Raw genomic sequence first — 27,947 nt, forward strand, 5'->3', positions numbered from 1 at the left:
CAAGTAGTCCTATTTCAAACCACATTTACTTACCAATAAAATTTCTTTGTTATGACACTTTCTCCAGTTTATAGGACCTCTCTCATATTCTATCTTATCGTATCTAAAATCATAGTCATGTATGTCCTCTAACCATCTCATGACACTTTCCAAACCACTTTTATCGGATGTAAAGTAAAAGCATGGATGGTTATGTAAAACGTCTAAAGTTTCTAAAGAGTCTCTCAAAGTCCAGTCTACTTGGTATTGAAAATCATATGTGTTATAGAACGGTGGGTCCACTATAAAGAAAACATTTTCCTTGTCTTTATATTTTTCATACAACTCTGTCCAATGACATCTCACAAACTCTATACCCTCAATATATTTTTCTATGTCCTCTTTGAAAACATTTGTATAGTTAAGATATAAAACTTTTGACATAAGTGTTTCAATGTCATGAACTCTTATAGCACCACTATATAATAGTCTAGCAGATATACTATCCCAGTCTATATATTCTGCTTTTTTCAAAACCTCTCTCACAATATTTTTGTTATCTAATGGTATACGTTCCATCTTACCTATAGGTATCTTTTCTTTTAACTCTTTCAATATATTGTTTGTGTCTGGTATATGTTTGAGACGGTCCATATAGTTGTCGAAGTCATTGCATATAATCTTTGAGTCTGGGAATATTATATGACACAAATGGGATATATAGAAACTTCCACCGAACAAATCTACAAATGTTAGACCATTCGGTAGTTTCTTAAGTTCTCTCAATATAATATCTTTACATCTACTCTTATTTCCAAAGAACGGTAACGGTGGTTTTGTAAAATTCATTTATATATAATAATAAAAATGTTTTTTCCTGAAAAGTGACAGAAAAGCTCCTGGAAGCCCTCCGAATAAAAACTTCATTTATACTAAACATCTTCGGGGCTAGAGGGCACGAAGTGCCTGGAAGCCCCACTACCTTTTTTTTTTTTTTTTTTTTTTTTTTTTTACATAGGGAAACACAAACCATAAAAATGAGTTTTTTTGCAAAATCAAAATCGAAGTCACTGATTTTTGGAGCTTATTGCTCTGAGTACTACACGTTAGATTCAAAAACAATGCTGTAATCATAATATATTATTGATTAAATTTTCAACTGACTTTTTTGTCAATGAAATTTCGCAAAATTGACAATTTGACAGAAACAGATAATGCATTTGCTTTTCATTTTAAATGCATTATCTGTTTCTGCAGATAAAAAGGTAGACCCACTGAAGAGTTTAAATATTGATCCAGAGTTTTTATTTAAAAATATCACAGATTCAGATGTAAAATCACCAAATAAAGATGATATATCAAATCTAACAGAAAAGATCAATTCAGTAATAGAAAATAATAGCATAACACAAACAAATTTGGAAAAAATTTCCGATTTGAAAACAAATATAACCGAAACTTTCATTAATTCTTCACTCAACATAAATCCAACAACAGAAAACTTTAAAGATAAAGTAGAAGACAATAAATCTACTACAATCTCTAACTCATCCAAAATTTTGGTAACTCCACCTATAAAAAGAGCCAAAATTATAGCAAAAAACGTAAAAAACGAAATAGAAGATGATAGAAAAGAAAAATTCCTTGAAAACAGGCGCTCATTCGGTTATGATTCATTTGATCAAGAAATATCGAAGAAATTAGTCGAAGAAGAACCAGAAGATGAAATATCTGATGATGAGGGAATTAAATGGTGCAGTGGTCCTCACACATTTACAAATGTTCACGGAAAATGCGTTTGTATTCCTGGATATCATGGAGATTGGCCAATACAAACACGAGGATGTTGGAAGTGTAAGTCAACATGCCACAGGGATGCTGAATGTTTGTTTACAGGAGGCTGTAGATGCATGAACGGATTAATTGGTGACGGAATCAAAGAATGCTCAATACCAGTCCCTAAAATAGTATCATTTATTCCATCTGGCGGTGTTTCTGATACAAATTTCGTTTTTGATTTCCTAATTGAAACAAATTACAAACCATACAGCGCTTTTTGCAATGCATCTGGTATTTTGGTTTCTGGTGAGTTAATTGGTGCTTCCAGTTCAATTAATTGCACTTTTCCTCATAATGTCGATTTAACACGACTTTCTATTTCATTTGACAGGTTACACTGGTCAAATGTCGTATCATATAAATATACAGAGAGTACAGAGACTCCTGTAAACATTGTTGAAATTATTTCGTTAATTGTTTTGTTGGTTTGCTTCGTTTACTTGATCATCATGATTGTACGCGTTTTTGTGTCAATCAGTGATGATGATACAAGTAGCAGCGGAATGCCGCTTCTTAGTAACAGATTTCCTCATTCAAACAGCGAAATGTTTAATTACGATGTCAAATCAAGAGTCATTTCGCATTTATAGATTATTATAGTAATCTCATCTTGTATTTTTTTATTAATGTAAAGTATTATATTATTTTTCGTATTTAATTCAACATTATCTAATAAATATCTATTTGAAACTTCTATATTTCGTAAATATTGATCAAAAATATAGAACTACAAGTAAGATTGTAGAATATATATTGAATATTTTTCAATTAACTCATTATCTGACCATTTATTCTGAGCTCAACACAAAAAGTTAAATTTTGATATTTTGATCTATTACATAGTGTATAATATGCAATTTTTTATGTGAATTTTTCAAAATTAATGTATACATTTTATTCTGGAACTTATTATGCTCAAATTTCTTTTATATTGATGTTAGTAAGTACAAATATTCAATAACATAATTCATTTTATTATTGGTCAAATGAGTGAAGGTATTAATATCAATGATTTGAATGCCTTAATTCTTGACCATATAGAAAATGGTACTCAGAACTCCATAGAAAAGTGGAACTTTGAAGCAAATCATTGCGAAGAAGCAGATTCTTTAATTCATTTTTCAGATGTGAATCCAAAAGTCTTCGATATGGCAACCTCTTATCTTTACAAAAACATGATGACTAATTTTTCTCAATTTAATCCAGAAGAAAAACAAAATTACATTCAATCTTTGATTTCTGTGATGCAAGAGAAAAGAGAACTCATTGCAAACCAAACAACAGCTAGTTTTGAACGCTATTTTGCCTTGCTATTCGTTTCAATTTGGGGAATGGATGAAAATAATTATCATTTTCTCAGCGAATTCATTAATACAAGCATTAATGACTTAAACTTATTCATTGTATGCATAAGATTCATTGATTCAATGTCATATATTGCTGTCGAAAAGAAATTATCGAATTTTCAGTTAGTTTGTTACCTTCCGTTCATGTTATTTACATTAAATAGACTCAAACAAATAATATCCGAGACAAATCCTAATTATTATCTTTTAATTTTACTTCTTAAATTATTTGTCACTTTAAGTACTTTCGAATATCAAATTGATGGCTTTAAGGTACATTTTCCCCATGTTTCATACATTTCCAACCATTTTCAAGTCCAAACAATTATAAATGCGGAAAGAACAGATACAGTTGTTTTTGAATGCGAATGGCCACAGTCTATTACTTCAGAAGATGTTGCTACTCTTATTTTTGAATCAGTTTCAAATTTACAGCCAAATGATTTAAATCAAGGTTTTCTTGCTCTTAAAGCGCTTGCAACAGCCGGAACATTTAACACCATGACAGATAAAGATTCACTGGATTGCAAACAGATGTTTGTTGACAAATTACTTTTATTTATGAAAAATTTCGAAATTTCACAAGTTTTTCAACCATCATTTTTCGAGTTAACATCATTATTGTGGTTCACACATCAAAGCATCATTGAGAAATTCCCAAGAATCAGCAAATACGAGAAGTACAAAGAAGATTTTGTTCAAATTTTCGAAAACATACAGAAATATGTGTTTACCACAGATAATTTCATGGATAACACAGGATCAGCACAAAATATCATCTGGTTTTGGTCAACAAAAGACAAGAATTACATTCAAATTAAAATTTCAATTTTATTTGCATTTGTTGATTTGATTATGGACGGAATCAGCAAAGACATTGAGTTCTTCATCAGTTTCAATGACACAGAGAGCAACTCAATCTTCGAATACGTCCGAAATCTCCATGAAGATGAAATCTGGATAATTTTTGAAGACCTTAAAAACAGATTATCTGCACTTTTAACGCAATTTTATACTTTAGTTGATTCTCCTGATGATCAAAATCAAATTGAAGTAATTGTTGCTTGTCTTTCATTTTTAATTAATTTCTCAACATATATGTCGATTAAAATGCCTACGAATTATCCTCCTGAAGCCATGCAGAGCTTAGTTTCTTTGTATAGAACAATTATTGATGTATATCAAAATATTTTATCATTGGATCCAATTGAAAATTGTTACATCCAAAAATCATTGATGAATTTTTCATCAACAATCAAATTGCTGCCGTTCGCTGATAGTTCGACATCTGCATCACAGTTCTTTAATCTATTGGCTCAAGATGAAGGTGCTTATCCCATTAGAAATTCCAATGATTTGGTATGTTTCATAATGAAACATTTTATTTTAATTTTGTCAGATGAAAAATTTTTACAAAATCCTGAAATTTTGACAGGTGTAAGTCAATGTTTGCATAAGATGTTGATGGATCAGAACTATAGGAACAAGGCAAGAGATACAGGTGTTGGTGATTTGTTGTTAACTGCAAGAAAGCATGATCAATTTAAATTTGATCTCGAAAATCAAAAGGCAAGAAGATTTTTGCATGCTGCGATTGCTGATATATTAACTGATAGCTCTGCACCTCTGAGTTTCGCTTTGGAGTTTTTGATGATGTATAATCATGCTTTTGAAGCTGTAACAACAGTGAAATCAACAATAGATGAGATTATTATAGCTATTATTGATTTTAGTGGCTACTTTTCTCAAGTTCAAACGACCAAACAATTTATGTTGTTTTTCGATTACGTTTTCCCTGAAAGGATCGAACATTTGAACAAATTAATACCTCAATTCACTGATGTGAGACAGATCTTGTGCTTATTGAAATTTTGGTCGATCATATTTTCCAAGAAACAGCTTATTGTGTTCAGAAAACACAGTCCCAATGGAGTTTTGTTCTTCAAGAGTAGTGCTCGCATGATTAAATCCATTTTGGAGAATCATTCTGATAATATTCTGAAAACAGATTCACAACAAATCATTTGTAGGTATATAATATTGATGAGTAGAATAATTGAAGGCTTGTTGGACAATAATTTCGTTCCTTATTCTGTTTTCAAGATATTTAATGACCCTGTTTTAGTCGAATTGATTTCTGACAGCGGAAAAATCATTACTCTGATAGAATTGGACCTTGCAATGGATGTTGAGAAGGTTGCAAACGCTCTTTTGAGTTTTGTTTTGGCATTATGCAAGAACCACATAAATATTGCAATTGAAAGCACTGAAGGACAATGTGGCCCTATTATTTTGAGTTGTATTGGCTCTTATATTTTGCATGCAACAAATATTGTTCCTGCAACTACTGTTTTATCGAATCTTGTTAATAATATCAATGATATCTCAGTATTAGATAAGGACAGCTTTGATAGATTGTATAGAATTCTTTGGGGCAATTTATATACAAATAATGCTACTGTTGGAGCCATTTCTAACTGTATTTATGATATATGGCAAGTATATCCAGAGTCACTAGACACATTTTATGAAACTGCTGTTAATTTTGCTTCAAATAGAGATGAATTCACAAGATTTTATCAGGAATTTCGAGAAAGAATAGAAGTCTGCGAAAAAACAACATTTAACAGTGCAGTCAGCACTTTTGTTTCTTCAACAAAAGCATTAATTACTGCTCCTGAAGAAGCATTCAAATAAATTATATAATTATATATTATTGTTCTCTTTATATCAAATTGTTTAAAATTTAATTATTTCTGCATAATATTTTTAGTTACCTTTGGTAAACATAAATTAGATGTTACCACTGAGTTATTGAAAATGACCCCAATTTGATTTGATGTCCAGCACAAAGACATGAGCAATAAAAGAGCAGCACTTTTTGCTTGAGAGAATATTCGATGGAATTCCTGTTCAAAAAATTTCGGATTTATTAACAAATAAAAGTCCAAAGCAAGTCGATACCAAGCGTGCACAGATATACACTACAATAAGAACCTCATCATATTTGAAGTAGTTTGCAGCTTTCTTCCAGAAGCGCAATAAAAAAGGAACAGCTTATGATGATAATGGCATCCCATCTTATTTAGGATCTATAATTGAAAGATTCAAATCCGAAATTTGTTTTATTGAATAAAAAATTGACAAATATGTTTGAATTTGAGTTGTATTGATCTAATGCCTCATTAGTGTGTCATTATACCTCAAAAGATTCATAATATCTCCATTTAATTACAGATTAATTTTGAAAATTCTAAAAGATTATACTTTCATCTATAAAAAGTTCTTTGTCATCGCATCCTTAATTAGTCATTAGCTTTTTAGGCTTCCAAATATCTGGTAAATCGTATAAATATTGTTAGGCAGTATGTAGGGATGCTATTAATCATATTTTTGTTCCATTTTGCTGTTATAGCCTAGTGAAATGTACCTTTTCTCCTAATAAATTTTTTAACGAGTCAAACTTTTTAATGTCCGATCAAGACACTAATACAAATAAATACAGTGAATGGCGAAGTATCTTAAAATATCACATCGACTTATATAATGCATTGTATCAGTTAAAAACGGAAAATGAAGAAGAATTAAACTCGATTTACAAAATGATCAAAACAGAATTGATTGATTCAAAGAAATATCTTCCCCAAAATATTGTAAGAGATATTTTAGATATCATTCTGTATAATAACCGCTATACAAAATCATATTTGAAACTCGCCAAACATATAGTTGATGATTATCATGTCACAGATGTTAGAAATATTCAACTTACTCCATAATTCTTGTTTTATAAAGAATATGGTATTAAAATAAACAGATTAGATGATTTCGAAATGTTTGATTCAGAAAATTTCGATATTCATACAGAAAATACAATTTACAGAGCAATTATGCATAATGACTTAGAAAAATTCATCTTGTTCACAGAAAGAGGCGAATTTGATAAAGATCAAAAACTTGAAAGCCATTTATATCCACCGTTTCACCGCCCATTTTCATTACTTGAATTATGCTGTTATCATGGAGCAGCTGATTGTTTCAAGTTATTAAGAACGAAATTCAGCTCAGAAATAACACTAACATGCCTGCAATTTTCATTTTTAGGAGGAAATCCGGAGATCATGAGTGAATGTTTGAAATATCAAACACCAGATTATAAATGTATGGAGTATGCAATTGTTTCACACAACATTGATTTTGTTACATTCTTGATGAATGAGTACAATATAGCAATCTATTTAATATTGAATCATTTTTAGTTAATTTCGATCAAACTAATAATGTTAACGAATGCTTTTTTCATTCAGCATGGTTCAATATCCCATTACTTTGCAAATATTTCCTTTCAATTGGCGCAAATATTAATGAAAAATATCAATACGGAGAAACCGTTCTTCACATTGCAGCAAGATATAATTATATAGAAGAAGCCAATTTTTTTATTTCAAATGGTGCAAATATCAATGAAAAAGATATAACTGGAAACACAGCACTTCATGAAGCAGCAAAATATAACAGTAAAGAAACGGCTGAAGTTCTTATTTCACATGGTGCAAATATCAATGAAGAAGGTGACGGTGAATCAACTGCTCTTGAGATTGCAGAAATGTATAATAGCAAAGAAACTGAAGAGCTTCTTATTTCATGCTGAAGTTTTCTAGATTTTTTTTTCCTCAATTGAGTAAAATATTAGAGGGCGCATAATCTCAGTATAGGTTTGCGCACTGTAAATATACGTTATTTTTTCTTTTATATGAAGAAATAGTTTCTCCACAAGTATAACATAGTATATTCCATAGAGTAAAACGCAAATATGTCCTTCATTAAAGGTAGTCCAACAAAAATCTAACATGCAATTTGGCTTGAAACTCTGGGTGTAAGTATGAGGCACAAATTGAGAAGTATCCATATTCTAAGGAAGGGCATTCATTACTTGAATCATGTTGTTACCATGGAGCAGTTGATTGTTTCAAGTTCTTAAGAACAAAATTTGAATCACCAATAATTCAAACATGTCTTGAATTATCATTTCTTGGAGGAAATCCGGAGATTATAAGTGAATGTTTGAAACATCAAAAACCAAATGAAAATTGAATCATATATGCAGTGATTTCACACAACATTGATTTTGTTACATTCTTGATGAATGAGTCCAATTTAGAAATCAATTTTGATTATTATGGATTTTACAAAAATCTTGAATCCTTTTTAATTTATTTCGATGAAACTAATGATATAAACAAATGTTTTGTTTATTCACCGATGTTTAATATTCCGTCCCATATCGAATACTTCCTTTCACATGGTGCTTATGTCAACGATAAAAATAAAGATGGCGGACCAGCATTTTATAAAGCAACATTGTTTAATCGTAAAGAAATTGTAGAAGCTCTTATTTCTCACATTTCGAATGTCAATGAGAAAAAAAATGGAAAAACAGCACTTCATATTGCAAAATTGTTTGATTATGAAGAAATAGTTGAACTTCTTATTTCGCATGATGCAAAAGAATAATGTTCTTACATAATATTCTAGATATGAATTGCAGAAATTTATCCAAATCTCAAAAACTAAATTTTCAATTTCTGCGAGTTTTATTAATAAGCATTTAAAAGGTATTATGACAAAAAGATCATTTCTTACCAAAAAATACTCATATTTGGGCTGATAAATACTCTGATAATAATTTGAAAATAATGATCACCTCCAAGATTTTTCAAATACGCAATAAATGTGAAAATTCAATTTTAAATAATCGTTTTTCACATTTTTTTGCACCCTATGTAAAACCCGATTGTATATTAAAGATTTCAGGAGTTTGTTTCCTCCTAAATGTATTATCATTGTGTTTTGGAATCCCACCGAAGTTGATTTACGCAAATCACGAATTCATTATCTCAAAATCAAATTCATAAAGAAAAAAAATGTCCCAGGCCAGAATCGAACTGGCCTCTGATCCGTGTCAAGGATCTATTCTAACCAATATACTACTGGGACTTGGGCGAAGTTATAATTTATAAATTTTATTAAACTTGTTTTAATTCATTAATTGAAATAGAATGAGAATGAATTGACAATTATCATGGTTCAAAACTTTGAGAAATATTACAAAAAGAAAATGCATCAAATTTGATTTAATTTATAACAAAAAGACTAATTTATTAAACTGTAGTATTATATCTTAGATTTTAACTCATTTTCAGCTATTTGATTTAATTCTTCTTCCTGGTTCCTTAATTTAGTAATTAAATCAATAATTTTGGAATGTTCCATCTGTTTAGGATACTGACGCTTCTTTGCATGATAGAATGCAACACCTTCTTCAAGCATCCATCTGGTCTTGATATTTTAACATTTGATTCTTCAACTCCGAAATTTATGGACAATATTTTGATTTTTCCTCAAATAGTTAATGGGGAGAAGCTTCCTAAACTTTTTAATCCCATAAATATGGTCATTATCTGGAATAAAGAGTTAAGCGTCATATGTCACTTTTTGTACTAAGGAAACATCGACTTTATGCGTTATGACTTTTCGATAAGGAAACAAGTGTTCACGTATTATAAACTTCCTTATTCCAATAAACCGACCCTAAACATAATTAATTCTAAGCATGATAATGGTCTCTTTTCTATGATAACCAAATCAATTTGGTTATCATAGTAAAGCACCAAAAACTGGAATAGGAATAACCGCACTTAAACAGGAATAGGCAGTGTGGAAACTAGAGAAGACTCAACTGATTTTTTAAGCAACTCTTCTTGCCGATTCAAATCTGCTTTGCTAATCATTGTATATTACTATATTCTGATTAGGATACTTTAACGCTTGATGCATGCACATCATTCTTTTAGCTGATTTCTAAAATACAATCTTCTATTAACTTTGAAATTTCTTCAAAAGTTATAGTAATTCCATAGTTCATTCGTAAAATGTTATTAAATAACTCTGACTATTCCTTTGCACGCAAAATGAGGTAGTATTTTTTGAATTTTTTACTCAAAATAAAACAAAATCTACCCAATTTTATACCACTAAAGCCTATATTGACACACACATATATAAATCTCTATTGTTATAAGATAAATTTGAAAAAATAAATTTTTTTCCTAAAATGTAAAATTATACTTGTATTCAAAGAAAGTAGATCGTTTATAAGGAAGGTATTATATATTTGGGGAGAAAATCCCTTACAATATACAAAAATATGAAAGAATATTCAATCATCAGGAAAGAGCTTAGTACTAACCATTTGTGAGACGTTCATATAATATCTTTTTCCTTTTTGGGGTTTTTAATCGGATTATCCATTTCCCTGCATTGACTTTAATTCATTCTTGATGATCTGAGTATACATGATCATTATCGAACGTTTGCCATACTCTTCCACAGTTAATGATTGCTGAAAAATGAATAGTACTGAATAACAGCTGGAATTTCATAAGTATTTTGCGTATTTATACTGATTTAAACATGAAATACTCATACAAAATGCAAAGTTTTTAAAAACAATCAATAAAAGATTTTAAATTAGATAAAATATCATATGTCACTTCTTTTTTCATCTGGATAATAAAATTGATAAATTTTTTTCTAATTAAAGATAAAGATGCATTTATAGTAGTAGAAAATTAATTTCTAGACTAAAGCTTGTTTATTGTCACCGTTTTAAGTCTAAATTTATAGGAAATGGTTATTTTATTATGCATTAAAAGTTCTTCTATAAAATTAACATTAAAATCATCTTTCGCCTAAGAGTAATAACAAGGTTATGCAAATTTTATTGAAAATAGTACGAGAATTTTGTTTGAAAATATAATATGGTTAAAAATAGGGAATGGATGTATGAATGTTCCATATTTATTTTATCCGAGTTGCTTCATGATTCCATATTGCCGATTCCTATTCCAGTTTTTGGTGCTTTACTATGATAACCAAATTGATTTGGTTATCATAGAAAAGAGACCATTATCATGCTTAGAATTAATTATGTTTAGGGTCGGTTTATTGGAATAAGGAAGTTTATAATACGTGAACACTTGTTTCCTCATCGAAAAGTCATAACGCATAAAGTCGATGTTTCCTTAGTACAAAAAGTGACATATGACGCTTAACTCTTTATTCCAGATAATGACCATATTTATGGGATGAAAAAGTTTAGGAAGCTTCTCCCCAATGTATTCATACATAATGCAAAGAAATGCTTTTAGTTAACTACTTTAAGAGAGATCACGTAAATTTTTGAGGTTACATTTCTTTTTCATATCACAAGTCGAAATCTATCGTTGAAAATCTCATGAAACGAGAGAAGAAAAAAAATTGATGTCAGATGAGAGATCTAAGCTTTTAGAGTCATTTTATGAGACCGTTAAGAAAAAGTACGAACCATGCGTTTATAGCGCTTGGGTATCAAAGATTAACCATAAAGGTGGAAAAGATACAAGATATTTCATTGCGACATATGCACAGTTTTACCTATGCAAATCTGCTGTATTTGGTAATTCGGTTAAGATATCTCGTTCATTTCCGTGGGTAAATCTTCAATCAATAAACAGTCCAAAAAAGCATCAACTTTCTTTCAAATTTTCAAACGGAAGCATAGTCATCGAAACAAAAGACATTGATTCTCTTTCTATGTCATTAGCAACTTTATTTTACGAGTTATTTCCACAAGAATTTCGACTTCATTTCGACTTACCATTATGCTCTGAGTTTGTGCCACCAGAAGTATTGCCACAGATGTTCGTAGGCCTCTATATCTCCTCTTGTCATTCTTTGGGACATTCTATTAACGAACATTTCAACAAGAAGCTATATAAAAGTCTGAAAACTAATCCCAAGCTCATAGATTTTACAGAATTCTCATTAGACAAGAAAATGGCGAGCGCATTGTTCTTATCTCTCGAACTTACTCAGAATATCAAAGCCGTAAAGGTTTCAGAGTCGAAACATTACCAATTATTCCCATCATTGATTAAACTTGTTAAAGCTAATCGTGATTTGGAAGAAATAACTTTCGTAGATGTAGAAAAAGTCCAAGGCTTCAAACAATTCTTAGAAGCAATTGTCGGTTCATCGATCATATCATTAAACTTCCACCGATTCGCTTTTACAGAAGAAATGTTCGGATATCTTCTTTATTCGAACCAATCTAACATGATACAGAACATTACGTTCAATGAATGTGGTCTTGTTGAAAACAGAATTACGTTGTTCATGAAACTCTTTGACAGATTCGAACAACTCACTTCTTTGTCAATTTCTCATGATTTTAATTGTATAACTCCTTCATCTTTGTTTTCCATGAAAGATTTCATTGTTTCTACAGAACTTACGCATCTACAGCTCAGTAACTGTAACATAAACTTGTGTGACTTCTTTACTATAATCAGTGGACAATCCACATCATTACAAGACATTGATTTGTCATTGAATGTTTTCACATGGAAAAAAGATGTTGAATTCGAATTACCTGCCACAATTGAAAAGATTAATTTATCACAAGTCGGTTGGGATGTTGATGCTTTATTGTATTTGTTGACTTCCGTTGATTTCAAGCGATCAGCACTTGTTGATTTAAGTAATATGACTGTTTTAGACAACAAATACGAGAGATTGTTTAATTTGTTGGAAGCATCATCTCCTTCTGAATCTCCTCCACAGAGTATTGTATGGAGTAATAATAGATTGGATGCGAGATTTGCAATGTTCTTGAGTCGTATACATGGATTGAAATTACTCGATTTGTCATATCCGAAATACGATGATGACAAAATGGTTTCTATATTGAATAGTTTAGTTGTTTTGTTCCAAAATACAACGATTTCTAATTTCGTTTTGACTGGATCAAAGAAGAGACCAAATGGTCCATTGATATGCGAATTGCTGCCTGTTATTCAGTTGAAAGAATATGTTCTAAGTATCGATGTAAGTAGTAACAACATCGGTAACCAAGGAATTGAAGTTTTATCGAGATTCATTGAGAATTCTCCACAACTGAAAGAAATCAAATTCGATGGACAACAACCAACGCAAACACAGCCTTATATGAACTTGATGAAATCACTAAAGAAACATCCAAAGATACTAGATGTTCCTCAACCTGTTTCTGACTTCCAAGCACTGGTTAACTTGTTCCCACAACAGAAGGAATCACTAAAGAGTGCATGGAATGATGTCGTCATTCATTTGAACTCAAATAGAGATGACTTGGATGAAACATTAGACAATGTTGCAATAACAAGTTTCGTGGAACCTTCTCCAAATATAAACGATGTAAACTCTACTCCTGTTGAAGAAGAACTTCAAGCAAGTTGGAGTGTTACACTGAATTTGCCAGTTACAATTGGTGACAAAGAATGGGATGCAATGTGTAAGAAATACGACATTGTAGCAATGACATCAATCAAAGCTGAATAATTTATGTCTTTATTTTATTTTGTTTATTTTTATGTAAATAATATAGCTATATTTTGTAAAACAATTTAACTCCACAATGTTATGTATGATTTAAAGGTGAACTTACGCCCCCTATGACACGCGCTTCAATTCAGATGTTTAAGGTTAATTTTGAATGGCGCTTCACGCCAGTTGTCAAATATTAGTCAGATGGACGTAAGTGCAGCCTTAATAATAGATATTCATTGCAGAACTCTCAATATTGGAGACAAGATTTTCAAATATTGGGCATTTTAGGGGATTCAACATAGTAGCACAAAATAAGGTTATTATTTTTTTTTACAATTTTAATACAACAAAAAGATATAATATGATTTAATGTATTTCAGATGCTGATAGATACAAATTGTGTCAACTTTTTTTCTCGAAATTACAGTTAAAAGTGACAAAACGCAAATCGGTTTAGTTTAAAAATCTTTGGTATTCAATGCGATGAATTATTTCATTGTAATTTTACTGGTTCATTGCTCACAAATACATTTGCATACAACACAAGTATCTCCAGTGTTACTATCAAAGGTCAAATTGAAGTAATACCTTCTTATTATTTTTACTGCTGCATATCACTTGTTAATGGCTCATTAAACCAAAATATTCATTCCATTGGAATTTTTGCATTTTCAGGATGCAAAAATCTTACAAATATAAACATTCCTATTTCATGTAAATCTTTGGGATTTAGTAGCTTTTCTGAATGTGAAAAAATAAAAGAAACATGTTTTCCAAATGATATAACAGAAATTCCAGTATATTGTTTTAAAGATTGTTACAATCTAGAAACAATTATTTTTTCAGTAAATATCAAAAAAATATCATATAGTTCATTTACAAATTGTAAAAAGATTACAGAACTTATTTTTCCGTCTAATCTCGAAATAATTGGAGAGTCTTTCCTCAATTGTGAAGATTTAACAAAATTGTTTTTTTCAAAAAATTTAAAATTCATTGGATATGATGTTTTTGATTATTGTTCAAGGATTAAAACTATAATATTTGATGGCCCTTCAAATATATCATTTGATTTCAGCGTATTTATTTACAAATTTGATACCAGGAAAGAAAGTTATTCAAAAATTGATATCATCATAAATAGTGAAGTTACAAATTTTTGTCGTTTTCCTGTGAATGCTATTTTAAATGTCACTTATCAAAATATCAATGGAATAAAAATATTATCTAATATATATCATAGAAATGAAAGAATAATAAAAATCAATGAGACACATATTACTTTTGATGAAAACTCCGAGTTTCTTATGCCCAAATATGAAGTTATAAGTGAATGTGCCTTTAAAGATTGTGAAAATCTCAAAAATGTGAAATTCCCAAACACGTTAAGAATCATTGAATCAGGAGCTTTTGATAATTGTTAAAACCTAATAATGATTGAATTTTCAGAAAATCTCGAAGTAATTGGAAGTGAAGCATTTAAATCTTGTTATAATCTTTCAATAATTGAGAATTCGCTTGTTATAAAAAAATTAATAATTCAGCTTTTCACAATTGCCAAAAATTGTCTCAAATTACCTTCGGAAATAATATTGAAGTTATCGAAGAGTTTGTATTTAGTAATTGCAACAGTATTTCTCAAATTGATATACCAAACTCAATAAGAATTATCAAAAAAGCAGCATTTTGGAATTGCAGCAATCTTACCAGAATTGCATTTGGAAAAAATCTTGAAGTAATAGAAGATTCTGCCTTTGAAAGTTGCTCTTTGTTAAGAACCGTTATATTTTCAGATAATATAAAATTTATTGACAATTATGCATTTTGTTATTGTGGCTTAATCGAAATATATTTACCTAAAAATCTAACTATAATTAATAAGGGACTGTTTCGAAATTGTCGGAAATTAAAATCAATAATTTTACCAGAAAAAGTAGAAATTATCAATGAAAATGCATTTCAATCTTGTAATATTACTTCTATTATTATACCTGAATCATTAAAAGTAATCACAATGAATGCATTTTTATATACAAATATAAAATACATTACATTTCAAACCTCAAATTTTGACATTTTTATTAATTTTACTGATCATAAGGAAGTTGAAGGAATTGAATATGGAGTAGGTGACAAAAGTGCATACTCTTAAACAACCGTCGGATTTCCGGGTGAAATCGTGACACACTTTCGTCTTTCGTAGGCAGTGGTGGTTGTTACAAAAGGTAACTTCGAATGTAGCGTGAAATCTGCAAAAAAAATTCTGAAATTTGAATGGAGAGCACAAAAATTGAATAGTTTACGTCAATAAAAAAGAGAAAAATGAAGCCAATGTGTCTCGAACCTAGGACTTAGAGCACCAATCCCACTGTTTATCAAATTACACTACATGCATCTCTCACCTCAGTGAATGAGATCAACTATATGATAACTTTTTCCCCATTATATTCTTGTGGAAAAGTGACAAATAGCAACTTTGACCCTCTCTCATTGAATATGAATTTCCTAATTTGACAATTCTAAAACCATTTCAGTTTAAAAAAGTAACAAAAGAATATTATACTGTTAATGATGAATTATCAAGTTTTTGCTTTTATCATAAATATTCCGATTTATTGTTTTGCAAAGAGTAATGTCAGTACAATTAACCTGGAAAATATTAAAAATATCTCTGATTATGCATTTTATGAATGTACTTTATTGACAGAAATCGTACTATCAGATAAACTAGAATATATAGGAAAATTTGCATTTTATTGCTGTAAAAATTTGGGCAAAATTGATATTAAAACAGCAAAAACAATAACAATTAAGGATCACGTATTTTTCAATTGTTCAAATCTCAATTGTTGCAATTTATTATATTTCTTAAATGATATTCAATATCATTGCTTTTATGAATCATTAACAATTGAAACATTAGAAATACCTTCAATATGTAAGATTATCAGAAGGGAAGCATTTCCAACCAGTATTAAAACACTAAAACTTAATTACGGACTTGAAATTATTGATGACTATGCATTTTATCACTTTGAATTATTAGAATCAATTGAAATCCCATCTTCTGTGAAATATATTGGAGATTCATGTTTTGCATTTTGTACTCTTCTTCCATCGATTAAATTGCCTACTTCAATATCAAATATTAGTAATGCTGCATTTCATAGTTGTTGTAATTTAAAAACAATTGAATTACCACCCAATATAACTTATATTGGCGATTCAGCATTTGAATTTTGTATTCATTTAAGCTCGATATTTATACCCGTATCTGTTAAGTATCTTGGAAATGCCTGTTTTCAATATTGTGAAAAGTTTGAATCAATAATAATACCAGAATCCACTACCTATATTGGTGATTATTGTTTTGATGAATGTAAAGATTTGATATCAATAGAAATTCCATCTTCTGTTACGTATATCGGTGAATACTGTTTTGCTGGCTGCACAAGTTGATTATCAATAAAAATTCCATCGAATATAACAAAAATTAGACATGCTGCATTTGCTGGCTGCACTGTTTTAGAAATAAGTGAATTGCCATCTAGGGTAATGATTATTGAGGAGAAAGCTTTTATTGAATGCGCAAAAATAGAATCAATATTGATCCCATCATCAGTTAAAGATATCCAATTTGGGGCTTTTTCTTACTGCTATAGATTAAAATCAATATCAATTCCACATTCAGTTGAACATATTGGACAAGAATGTTTCAAAGAATGCATATCATTGGAATCGGTTTTGATAGAAGGAGGTAATCTTTTATTTGAACTATTTGTTTTTGAAGATTGCAATCAAATATCAAGTTTTATAATTAATGATAAAATAATTAATGATGAAATAGTTATCTATTCTGCTAATTTAAAATACCTAAAAATCCCAAAATATTGTAGTTCACACATTGTACTTCAAATATGCCCATTGCACATAATTGAATTTGGTGAAAATTCAAATATCAGGATAGAATTCTTAAATTACATTTACGTATCTTCTATAAATATAATTCTACACGATAATGTATCATTTGAAAATCGAATCTATCCTGATGCAATTGATCAAATAAATATATATTATGTTGGAGAAGAAAAATATAATAAGGATATTGATCAATCTCTTTATTATAACTTAGGAATGAAAAAAAATACAAAAATATATACTACGCCAAAATTCAAAAGTTGTTTATTCTGCGACAACAAAGTAACCAAAACATACTATTATCCATTTAATAATATATTAGTAGAAAACAGAGTTCGTCGTATTATCAATTCAGAAATATCTGTTGATAGGCCATATAATTTTGAAATCTGCGCTGTTCATTCTATTTATAACCTCAATGAAGATGTAAAATATAAGAAGTGGAATCCACTAAAATATTGCATTATCATCTTCTCATTCTAGTGTATATATATATTTAATGATCAACATAAATTGATTGTTGAATTTAATTCTGATTAAAGGTAATTTTGTATATTAAAATCTCTTCTAGTGTTTGGTATTTTCGTGATAAACAAAACTTAGTAAATAATAAAAAAGACATTATCCTAACTCAGGAACCAGTATAAGACTTAACAAAGGAAAAGGAGTTTAACATTATGAAAGACAATGCTTGTGAAAATTCTAATAATATATGTCAGGATGCTGTTCAATCATGCATACGCTTCCATTTTTACAAAGAAATTCCATGTTCAAAATTCAAGAAAAAAGTGCATGTTTAAAATTATATATGCTTGCTTTTCTATTTGTATACATACCATCATTTGGGCAGAGGAAACCAGATATTGATGATAAAGATACTACCATTAATGTTACAGCTATTGCAGAAAGAATCGAAATAAATAAAACGAGTTGTTATTCACAAATAAAAGAACAATTGTTTGAGATGTGCCCTTCTTTAAACGAACGAAACAGATTAAAATTATCCGCACAAATTATGATTTGCGAAAGAATAAATGATAACAGATTTGACCTTCTTCACGATGCAACAGATGAAATTGAGTTCATACAGAAGCTATCTAACGAGGATTTACAGCTACTTTCTCATTATGTAGTTCATTTGGACTACATTTGTTACTCTATTGCCAATCAAGTTCAGGCAGAATTCAGTAATAAGAAATCTAACGATTTATTTTCTGCAATGACACTGATATCTACATATGTTTCTGATTTATCTGAAAGGCATAAACAAGAAAACATCAAAATGAAAGAAAAATTAGAAAAATTATCAAAAGAAATTAGTGAAAATACAGATTCGATGAACAAAGCAATGGATTTGATTATCAACTTATATCAGAGCATTGATAGAATCACAACAACTATTACTTCAGTTAGAGATTATTTCAAAACGCATATCAGATACTTTTATTTCTTAGTCTATGCATTCTTACTATCATTCATTGTTCCAAACATATTCCCACTCATATTTTCAGTCACTTTATTGAAAATAATTTTGGATACATATATCAGCGTGACATCAGTAGTTTTGAACAAAATAACAATGTCAATATATTACGCATCATGCACAATGATTTTGATTATTTGCTTTTATCTTAGAGTGCAAGAAATAAAGAATCGCATCTTTGGACCACCAAAACATCATATATAAATTTGTTACTTAAACTAAACTATTTGTTTTATGTAATTTTTTGGCTTCATATTATAATTTTGCGCTAAATTTATAAAAATTTATTGGAAATCTTAGTTAAAATAATGAAAATTTGCAAAACATATATTATAATTGGATGGTATAGCCGCTCTAGATGGTAAATATTTGATAAAAATCAAGATGAAAAAAACAATTATTGAAATTTGAAGAGAAACATAATGAATTAATAGGCTATTTGAGGAGTATATAAGAAATTAATTAAAAATTATCAATTATTTATCATCATTCATATAATACAAACAATTTATTGAATTCTTTTCCGGAAAACCCACATGATTCCCAAGAACGTAACAAAAATAACAATAAAAGATAGAAGTAGATCAAGAATACTTCCATTGCAGCTAATTCTAGGCGTATATCCGCCATAATCTTTTTGAATAATCGCCATTTCAGCGTTAACTCTATTCATTACCTTCTTCCTCCACACATCCTGTGTAATACCGAACTGTGTGATTCCAAACATGTTTACAATCTCCGCAAGCTCTCTTGTTTCGGCCCAAAAAGAAACTCCGATTTCTCCTTCACGCCGATCATAAGCATCGACCAACTTCATCGGTAAACCGCTGCGGCTAATGATGGAAGGAGTGAGATGACCTGTTTTTAGGAGCATTCTGAACAATGAAAGGACAGTTTGATGCAGGAACGTATGGGCAGGGAAGTCAAAGAAGTCTATGACTAGTCGCCGTGTCATTTCAATGAATGGATCTGTGATAATGTGATCAAATTCGATAATATCGATCACTAAGTAAGCTGCGACTTCGGAAATACGGGTAAACAAGCGGAGTCTTAGGACTATCGAGCAGAATTCGTCTTTATATTCTGTTATTTTTTGAGATAATTGCTTAGCTTTGTAAAATGAAGGATTTTTCTGAGAGATTTGAAAGACAGAACGCAAGAACCCGAAGTACTCCGGCGTTTTCGATTTCATGGATAGCTCGATAAGGTTTTGGAGGATTTGATTTTGCATAAGAGTATCAACAACTTGATATTGAAGCCGGTTTGCAAGACCGAGAGTTAATATTTCTATTGCTGGTATTGCCAGCTCATTATAAAATAAGCACTGAGTTAGCCGTGGACAAAAAGATATTTGATCAAAAATAGATAAAGTTCTGGCACCAGCTGTTGAGATTGTCTGACGTAGAAATTCATTAGCTGGGAATAAATCGCATACTTGTATTATTGAACTAAAGAATTCATCGGTAGAAAACGGTGACATTAAACGTCGTGTTTGGGTATATATATAATTTGGCAATAAAAGGAAGTATATATGATGAGAAGCATTTGAGAAGGCTCGACAGTGTATTGGGTAGTTAGTTAAGAAGCTTGCTAAGTTAGTCTTTTGATAAACATCTGTCAAAAAAGGATATCTAATATTCCTGATTATTTGGAGACATGGAGTCACCAAATTTTTCTTTCCGTTGACTGTTCGAAAACCTAATTGCATGATCTGATCGAAATGGGCAATTACAAAATCTAAAGTTTTCGAATCGTTGTTCATGAATAGGTTCATAAACGATGTACTAGTTACATAATCAACGAAGTTAGGCATCTGCTGTACTAGTGGATTTCCCTCGTCGCTTGACGAGAAAACTCGCATTGCCAGACCCTCTCCGAAAAAATACGCTTTTTGACAAAATAGGAATTAAAAAATGGATTGGAATACTGAATGTATTATAAATATTATTGTTTTGAAAATTTTCTTTGTTTTTTCATTTTGAAAGAGGTAGGGCAACGATAGAAAATTTTTGGAAAAAAAGTTCGGAGATCTTAAACGTATCATATTCCCTGCATGGTTTGGTATCTTCCGCCATGCGTTGTGCCAAACATATTGACACTTTCCAATAATTAATTTATGGTATGAGTCACAGAGTTAGATTATAAAAAGAAAGTAAATAATTGCAATTAGAAATCATATATGTCGGAAATCAAATGTTGATGAGCAGAAACCTTTTACTCATCATAAAAGAGATAAATCACTAAAGATTTGTATACATTAAAATTTGATATTTGGTGCTCGAAAACTGTCTGATGGGACTCCTCCAAAATGAACCAATCTATCGCTGAGGACCAAATTAGATGATGTGGATGGTGTATTCTCTAATTCTAACTTAGGAAGAATGGGAACAAAACGAATGACGACAACAACATGTCAAACATAGATTAAATATCTATGAATCAATAAAGTATACGTGCATTGAAGGTGATAACAATCACTTGAGGCTTATAACTCTTTGACTAAATTATGCAATAATTAAATATAATCATTTTTATATTTTTATACTGATAGTAATTAATATACTATCCTGCTTAATAAATGGTATGATCAAATTTGTTTGAAAATTTAATTATGTATATGAAACTATGTCTTCTATATAAAAATCAAAATTTTCGGACGAACCTAGATTGAAGCTTTATGAAAATCTATCATTTTTGTTAATTGAGTTAATATGAATCTTTTACATATGTATATATAGCATTGATAGCTTATATAATCATGGTTTATTCCATATTAACATATTTTTTCAGTTAAATTTGTTAATAATATCATGTAACAAATTAATTCAAGATTAGAATGTCTACAAAATGCTAACAAATAAGAACAAAATACGATTTCTCGACTTAAATTTTAATATGGAGTAGTTTTTCGTTTAAATCTAATTAAAAATGAATAAAAACTTATCTTGTACTATTTTCATTCAAAGATTTTAATAATGTAAATCATGCATTTTCATAATTCAGTACAGTTCTTTTTAGAATTAAAGTTGATGAGGATGATATTTGTGATTTAAAATAATTTGTTAATGTTCACCTTTTATTCATCACCTTGTGGTATGCCCTAAAGCAATAGCATTATCAATTCTGCTGAATTGATCAACTCAAAATTCCAAAAAAAATTCAAAATTTCAAAAATGAAATTAAACAATTTGAATTTTCACATGAAAAAATCAATTTCGAAAAAAATTTGGAAAATCAAAGTATTTGATAATTAGTCAAATAATCAATTTACATCGTTTTTACTCATAAAAAACAACTAATTTTTGATTTTGATATCATATTTGATAAATACTCATTCCAGAGTTGACGTAATGTATTAATTATTGTTAGAGATATTGCTTTCGCAGCAAAATTCTTATTTCATGAAAGAAAAAAAAATGATTTTATTCCAACAAAAACAAGTAAACAGATGAATGGAAACGTACTATATTTTCATAAATGTAGTAATCAGCGTGTCAGCTTTTGTTTATCATGTTCGAGTCAAAATGTATTAACTTGTAATAAGAAATATTCGAAGATTATATGAAGTATTGAGCATTCTTTGTAGAAATATTTGTAATTCATTACTAACATATATAATAAAGTTGTTTTTTTTTCCTTATTGCAATAATTTTGTCTGATTTTAATAACTTTTCATGTATACGAGTTGTGTGAATATGCATCATAATATGCGTAAATATACTTATTTGCGACGAATAATGTGGTTGCATAATGGAGGTGCTAAATTTTGATTTTTAATATGGGGCTTTGGTATGTATAATCATGTTCTTATCTCAACGTAGGAGTATTGGTGCAATATGATTAAAATTTACGAGGTTGATCTTAAATTGAATAATTCTGGAGTATAAATCACAATGCAGCTAATTCTATGTTAAAGATAGATACAGATTGTAGTAATCAATTAGGGAGTACAAATTCATTCTTTCATTTCTGTCGTATTGAGCAGAAAGGAAGAGATCATAACCCTAGGAAAAAAAGCCCAAATTTGTCACTTTTCATAGTACGTTAAACTCAATTCGCTCGGCGAATGCCGAGCACACGTACTCATCATTCAACATAATATTCTCATTCTTTGGTTATTATAGTGCCAGACAACACAAGATTTCAAAGAATTACTTGAGTTTTCAATTAATCTTAATCCGATTTTAGATTTATCGAGAACTCCATCATCACAATCACATACTTCAGTGCGGTAACTACAATTATCCATATACAGAAGGAAGTTCTTTTCGAACAACTCATTTGGAGTCTGTTTTGGAAAGAACTTCTTTCTGTCCGACTTAATTTCATAGTTCCTGATCAACCAAAAGACAGAAACCACACACTATCTACTTAGGAAAGGAGTTCTTTCTAAATCTTCCTTAAATTGAGATTTTACGAGAGATAACCCTTCTATTGCACTTAAAAATGAACATTTTGATATCTTTAGTATCACACATGGTCATATATAGTATTTCATCTACATGAATACATTCATCTTTCGAAGTCTCTCATTAAATGGGAGGCTTCGAAAGATGAATCGTTTTATTCATACAACTTTAAATCTCGAACACATTTAGAGAGTGAGTATATCATTTTATTCTTGTTTTGAGTTTATTCTGATTCAAAATTGCAGTGAAAACAGAAGTTCACACATCATATCTGAATGTGAGCTCATCTATACTTATACGATCTCAATACCTCCACTCTAAGCATAAGAGGTGAAGTTATATAAAAATTATCAGATGCGTTGAAGTCTCAAAAGTATTGCCTGAATGCTTGTTTCATATTTATCCAAGTAGTTTCAATGAATAAATGTATTGTTTTTTATAATTTCGATTTATTTTTAGAAAATATTCAATATAAACCTTTATTGTGTTATTTACATCTCATAAATTCTCTGTCTAAATCATATAAAAGCGCGTTTTACCCCTATGAATCAAGAAATTCATTCAATATTCATGGTATATTTATTAAATTTATACGATTTACTAATAATCAATATTATATCCTCATAAATAGCAATATATTTTGGTAATCTATGATAATCATATACAATATTTGAAATCAAATTTTCATTAGTTTATGTTCCTTGTTAATAGTAAACCATTATATTTATTACTAATAATAAAATCTGTGTGTCGTATTGAAATTCAATAAAATTACTTATTCGGTCCAAAAAAACAAATTTGATAAAATTTTTCTTTTTTTATGTAATTTTTGTTTTTCATTTTTCTCAAGATCCTAAGTTATGTTCTAACTTTTGACATCATATCCTATCATGCTAGGCTATATATTATAGCATATCCAAAAGGCAAGGAAATCTATCAGAGAAGCCTTTTTGACCTATCGTTGCCCTACCTCTATTTTGAATGAATTTATCAAAATTTGACAAAAGACTGACTTGATTATATCATATTCTTATCAAGTTTTATATATGAATTAATAATGTTTTTGACATGTGATATAAAAAATTAATGTTGGCCAAATTTTTAAAATTTTGATATATTTATGTTTTAGTATATGATTTGTTTTATGACATGTGACATGAAAATTCTTAATTTTCGAAATTTGACAGATTTTAAAATAAATGATTACCCATTCTCATTTAATTGAGATGGGAATCTTTCCAGATGATAAATCTCAATATCTATTACCAATTTTTCCAACTGATAAAATAAATAAGCAGATTATGCTTCGTTTTGCAGATATTGAAATGGATTCTAACCAAAATATTCTAGAAATTCCATTTTCAGATTCCAGAAAGATGCGATGGTTATTACACTTAAAATCTTATATTTTATATTTATCACATACACCTGAACAAGCCGATTTATTAAATGCATCAGTTATTACTGACGTAAACCACTTCTATTCACCATTTATTTCTAGAAATATTGATATGGATCCTAATGACTATAATGATATTGTTCAAAAAATGCTTTTGCAGCTAACAACGATTTTTGAAAAAGAAAACTTCTCAGAAAAGAAAGCAAAACAAGTTATAAAATTATACGATACGATAGCAAGTCAACATCAGCGATATTCAAAAGAAACAATCAGGCATTTATTCAAAATTTTGATTGGATTAGCTGATTACGCTGCTACAGACAACAGTGCGTTTGGTGGATGTGCTTCTGTAGTATCAAGCTTATTTAATACGATGTTTTGGATACTTTCTCTCAGCAATGATCAGTTTAATTGGGATCTTTTCAACAAAATCACTCCACAATGGCCATTCTGTTCTTATTTTGTTGAAGAATGGATGGTATACTTCAACTGCTGCCTAGATGCATTTAAAGTTAATAAAGAAATGCATTTTGCCGAATTTCATATTCCTTTTAAACCAACTCCTGATGAAGCTTTGGAGTTAATTGTTAATATGATGAAGAATGGAAGCGTTTTACAGGACTCAAAGAACTCAAAAATCCTTACTCAAGTATATGGAGTGATTTCTGACATGGTAAGTCAACAACAAGCCAGAATTTCAGATTATTTCTACATGAAATGGTATTCTGATGATATTTTCGAGTTATTTTCTTCTTGCCAGAAGTTATGTTTTGGATCAAATGAAGATTCTCTGTTATCTAGCTTAATTATACTCTCAAGGAACAAAATTAGACCAAATTCCCCTTGGATGAAGTGTTTACTTGACAGTGTTAAAGAAAAACTTCAAAATCCAAATACAAATTCAATAAATGAGATAATTAAGCAGTCAAACAACTTAATTTGTGCACATCCGTTTGCTATATATGATATTATTGATTCTCTAATCGAATGTATATACTCAACAATCAAATCTAAGTCAATTGAATACGATAATCCAATTATTTTGTCTCTTTTGCTTTCTTTATCCGAAATATCCTCATCGACTGATAAAATATCATCCATAGTTGATATAGTTAATGCTTATACCAGTTTAAATCCAATTGATTCCAATTCAAATTGGCAATTTTTGTTATTTCTTCATATAATGACAGAAAACACTGATAACATACTCAAGTACCTTTCCCTCATCATGAAATCTGTCCCTCCCCATGAATATTTCTCTTATTTGCTCTTTATTTCCCATTTTTATCCGAAAATTTTGAATTCAAAGGAATTCCAACCGTTTTTGGTCCATCTGATTTCGAATTGTTTTTCGAGAGATAAGTTCGCCAGTGAACTTCCTTTATATTTATTAGCTTATTTCATTTCAGAACTCAATGACACGAGTGAATTCTTCAAATTAGAGTCGGAAGAAAGGAAACTGATCGTAAATCTCGTGAACCAAACAACAATCAAGACAGAAAAAGACTTAGGAGCCATATTAGATTACATTTTAATGTATTCTACAACAAATTCAAATCAAATTTCACCGAAAAAAGCTCAAGAAATGACAAACAAAGCAAAAGAGAAGAGTTATTATCAGATAAACAATGCGATACTTACACTTATCAATCAAAACCCTGGGAAAATCATTTGTATTGTCCGACATTTCGTTGGAATTTTCGCTTTCGAAGTAACTGACGAAGGATATAAAGAAGGTCATGAAGAAGACTTACCGCAACCAACTAATTTCGAGCAAGAGTCTTCAAATAAAGAAATGTTCGAAATCGAGGAAGATTTTACAGAACTAACTAACCTATTAAACAACAAGATAGAGCTCAATTTCACTCCATCAACACCCCACTTGCAAGTTCCTCACCCAAAGTTTTTCTCTTTCCTTGCAGGAACTGGACTTTTGGACGCTAAAAATGATCATAATGTAAAGGAATTGAATTATTCCGAAATCTGTCACTTTTTGGAAATTTACGATCAAATTCCAATCAAAGATGAAATAGCTGTAGATGTTATACATTGTACTCCTTTACATTTAGTACCTCCTGGTACTCCAAAAATGTCAAAAGATTTCAAAGAATTTTTGGATTTATTTGGCCGGCCAAGTGACCACGACACTTTTGGAAGGAGTCGTATTTATGAAACTAAGTCGATGAACATTGTTTACAGATACATGACGGAGAGTAATAGTTTTGAAATTGCGAACAAAATGATGATTGTTTACAACGAAACTGATTTTGATTGTATAGAAGGAACATTCCAGAAATTGAGTCCTCAGATTATTCTTTCTGTAAAGAAAATTGAAAATAATCTTTATAGAATTGACTTGATCAAAACAGACAGAAAATCTAGATCACATTTACCAATAATTTATAGAATTCCTCGATTAGTTTCTAAACAAAACATTGCAGCAACAATATCATGTTTTGTTTTTGTCGCTTCAGTTAGTTTTTGGCGAGAATTTGTTGGTCGTTCCACAAAGAGAAGGATGGAAGCTTTATCTTCTATCTTTGTCAGTGATGAAGATAAGTTTACTTTCTTAAGATGCGCTTTAGAAAATAAACAATAAAAATTATTTGTGTTTTATTCATAACTTAATTTGTTTTATAGAGGAAAATTGACAATGTCAAAAACTTTGAAAGGCATAACAAAGTGTCAGAAAGTTTACAAATGTATACTTTCTGGCAAACAGAGTCTCAGATACTGCTCAAATGGTGGTTTTCAATTTTCTCACATTTTCGTAGAACTTATCGTTAAATTGAATTTTTTATATATGTGATAGCAATCTTAAATCACCCTATATATAATCTCAGAAAAAGAGGCTCGACTATTTTTGAAAAGAAAAGTGATAAATGTAAGAGTGCAATTACGCCCCTATGACGGGGCCTTCAATTTAGGTGTTTAAGGTTAATTTTCAATGACACTTCAAGCCAGTTGTCAAAAATTTGAATTAAAGTCAGATGGGTGTAAGTGCAGCCTTAATATCTTCAAAATAATGGATTTAGAATTCAATGATTCTGACAACTAAAATTATTTCATATTATCATCACAATTCGGCCCATTGACAAAACGTCAGAAAGGAGTTAATTTGCAATAGATTATATATCTTAAAGTAATAGACTTCCACACTGGTAAAC

General features: G+C 29.8%; 10 protein-coding genes and 1 non-coding gene across 11 annotated transcripts, besides 7 other annotated features; 8 read left to right on the forward strand and 3 right to left on the reverse strand.

Moving 5' to 3' along the window:
* Positions 1 to 991: part of a mobile genetic element that runs on past the window's edge.
* TVAGG3_0877990 (phage tail repeat-like family) lies at positions 10 to 828 on the reverse strand (the record flags this gene model as incomplete). Its single annotated transcript, XM_051250310.1, has 1 exon — positions 10 to 828. One exon carries the CDS (start codon positions 826 to 828, stop codon positions 10 to 12), a length of 819 nt encoding a protein of 272 aa, XP_051085785.1.
* Positions 992 to 1,181: 190 nt separating the features above from the next.
* Positions 1,182 to 2,408, forward strand: TVAGG3_0878000 (uncharacterized protein; the record flags this gene model as incomplete). The annotated part of the gene is made up of 1 exon (XM_001309613.1): positions 1,194 to 2,408. The coding sequence occupies one exon, from the start codon at positions 1,194 to 1,196 to the stop codon at positions 2,406 to 2,408; it is 1,215 nt and encodes a 404-aa protein (XP_001309614.1).
* Positions 2,409 to 2,643: 235 nt separating this feature from the next.
* On the forward strand, positions 2,644 to 5,921 carry TVAGG3_0878010 (nuclear export signal receptor protein; the record flags this gene model as incomplete). Its single annotated transcript, XM_001309612.1, has 1 exon — positions 2,805 to 5,861. One exon carries the CDS (start codon positions 2,805 to 2,807, stop codon positions 5,859 to 5,861), a length of 3,057 nt encoding a protein of 1,018 aa, XP_001309613.1.
* Positions 5,922 to 6,509: 588 nt separating this feature from the next.
* Positions 6,510 to 6,598: a mobile genetic element.
* A 36-nt stretch (positions 6,599 to 6,634) lies between these two features.
* Positions 6,635 to 6,943, forward strand: TVAGG3_0878030 (spectrin binding; the record flags this gene model as incomplete). The annotated part of the gene is made up of 1 exon (XM_001309611.1): positions 6,635 to 6,943. The coding sequence occupies one exon, from the start codon at positions 6,635 to 6,637 to the stop codon at positions 6,941 to 6,943; it is 309 nt and encodes a 102-aa protein (XP_001309612.1).
* A 54-nt stretch (positions 6,944 to 6,997) lies between these two features.
* Positions 6,998 to 7,423, forward strand: TVAGG3_0878040 (protein of unknown function (DUF3447); the record flags this gene model as incomplete). The annotated part of the gene is made up of 1 exon (XM_001309610.1): positions 6,998 to 7,423. The coding sequence occupies one exon, from the start codon at positions 6,998 to 7,000 to the stop codon at positions 7,421 to 7,423; it is 426 nt and encodes a 141-aa protein (XP_001309611.1).
* An 883-nt stretch (positions 7,424 to 8,306) lies between these two features.
* TVAGG3_0878050 (ankyrin repeat and SOCS box-containing protein 4 family) lies at positions 8,307 to 8,678 on the forward strand (the record flags this gene model as incomplete). The annotated part of the gene is made up of 1 exon (XM_001309609.1): positions 8,307 to 8,678. One exon carries the CDS (start codon positions 8,307 to 8,309, stop codon positions 8,676 to 8,678), a length of 372 nt encoding a protein of 123 aa, XP_001309610.1.
* A 411-nt stretch (positions 8,679 to 9,089) lies between these two features.
* On the reverse strand, positions 9,090 to 9,161 carry TVAGG3_0878060. The gene has a single exon. It is a non-coding gene; the product is annotated as a tRNA-Val (tRNA).
* A 417-nt stretch (positions 9,162 to 9,578) lies between these two features.
* Positions 9,579 to 11,338: a mobile genetic element.
* A 137-nt stretch (positions 11,339 to 11,475) lies between these two features.
* Positions 11,476 to 13,645, forward strand: TVAGG3_0878080 (the record flags this gene model as incomplete). The annotated part of the gene is made up of 1 exon (XM_001309608.2): positions 11,799 to 13,583. The coding sequence occupies one exon, from the start codon at positions 11,799 to 11,801 to the stop codon at positions 13,581 to 13,583; it is 1,785 nt and encodes a 594-aa protein (XP_001309609.1).
* Positions 13,646 to 13,674: 29 nt separating this feature from the next.
* Positions 13,675 to 13,794: a mobile genetic element.
* Positions 13,795 to 15,694: 1,900 nt separating this feature from the next.
* Positions 15,695 to 15,724: a mobile genetic element.
* Positions 15,725 to 18,297: 2,573 nt separating this feature from the next.
* On the forward strand, positions 18,298 to 19,395 carry TVAGG3_0878110 (uncharacterized protein; the record flags this gene model as incomplete). Its single annotated transcript, XM_001309607.1, has 1 exon — positions 18,298 to 19,176. The coding sequence occupies one exon, from the start codon at positions 18,298 to 18,300 to the stop codon at positions 19,174 to 19,176; it is 879 nt and encodes a 292-aa protein (XP_001309608.1).
* Positions 19,396 to 19,452: 57 nt separating this feature from the next.
* On the reverse strand, positions 19,453 to 22,045 carry TVAGG3_0878120 (uncharacterized protein; the record flags this gene model as incomplete). Its single annotated transcript, XM_001309606.1, has 1 exon — positions 19,481 to 20,785. One exon carries the CDS (start codon positions 20,783 to 20,785, stop codon positions 19,481 to 19,483), a length of 1,305 nt encoding a protein of 434 aa, XP_001309607.1.
* Positions 22,046 to 23,011: 966 nt separating this feature from the next.
* Positions 23,012 to 23,059: a mobile genetic element.
* Positions 23,060 to 24,580: 1,521 nt separating this feature from the next.
* Positions 24,581 to 27,379, forward strand: TVAGG3_0878140 (uncharacterized protein; the record flags this gene model as incomplete). The annotated part of the gene is made up of 1 exon (XM_001309605.1): positions 24,581 to 27,379. The coding sequence occupies one exon, from the start codon at positions 24,581 to 24,583 to the stop codon at positions 27,377 to 27,379; it is 2,799 nt and encodes a 932-aa protein (XP_001309606.1).
* A 286-nt stretch (positions 27,380 to 27,665) lies between these two features.
* Positions 27,666 to 27,792: a mobile genetic element.
* Positions 27,793 to 27,947: the final 155 nt, after the last annotated feature.

This window comes from Trichomonas vaginalis, chromosome VI, assembly GCF_026262505.1.
Source record: "Trichomonas vaginalis G3 chromosome VI, whole genome shotgun sequence".
Taxonomy (NCBI): domain Eukaryota; phylum Parabasalia; order Trichomonadida; family Trichomonadidae; genus Trichomonas; species Trichomonas vaginalis.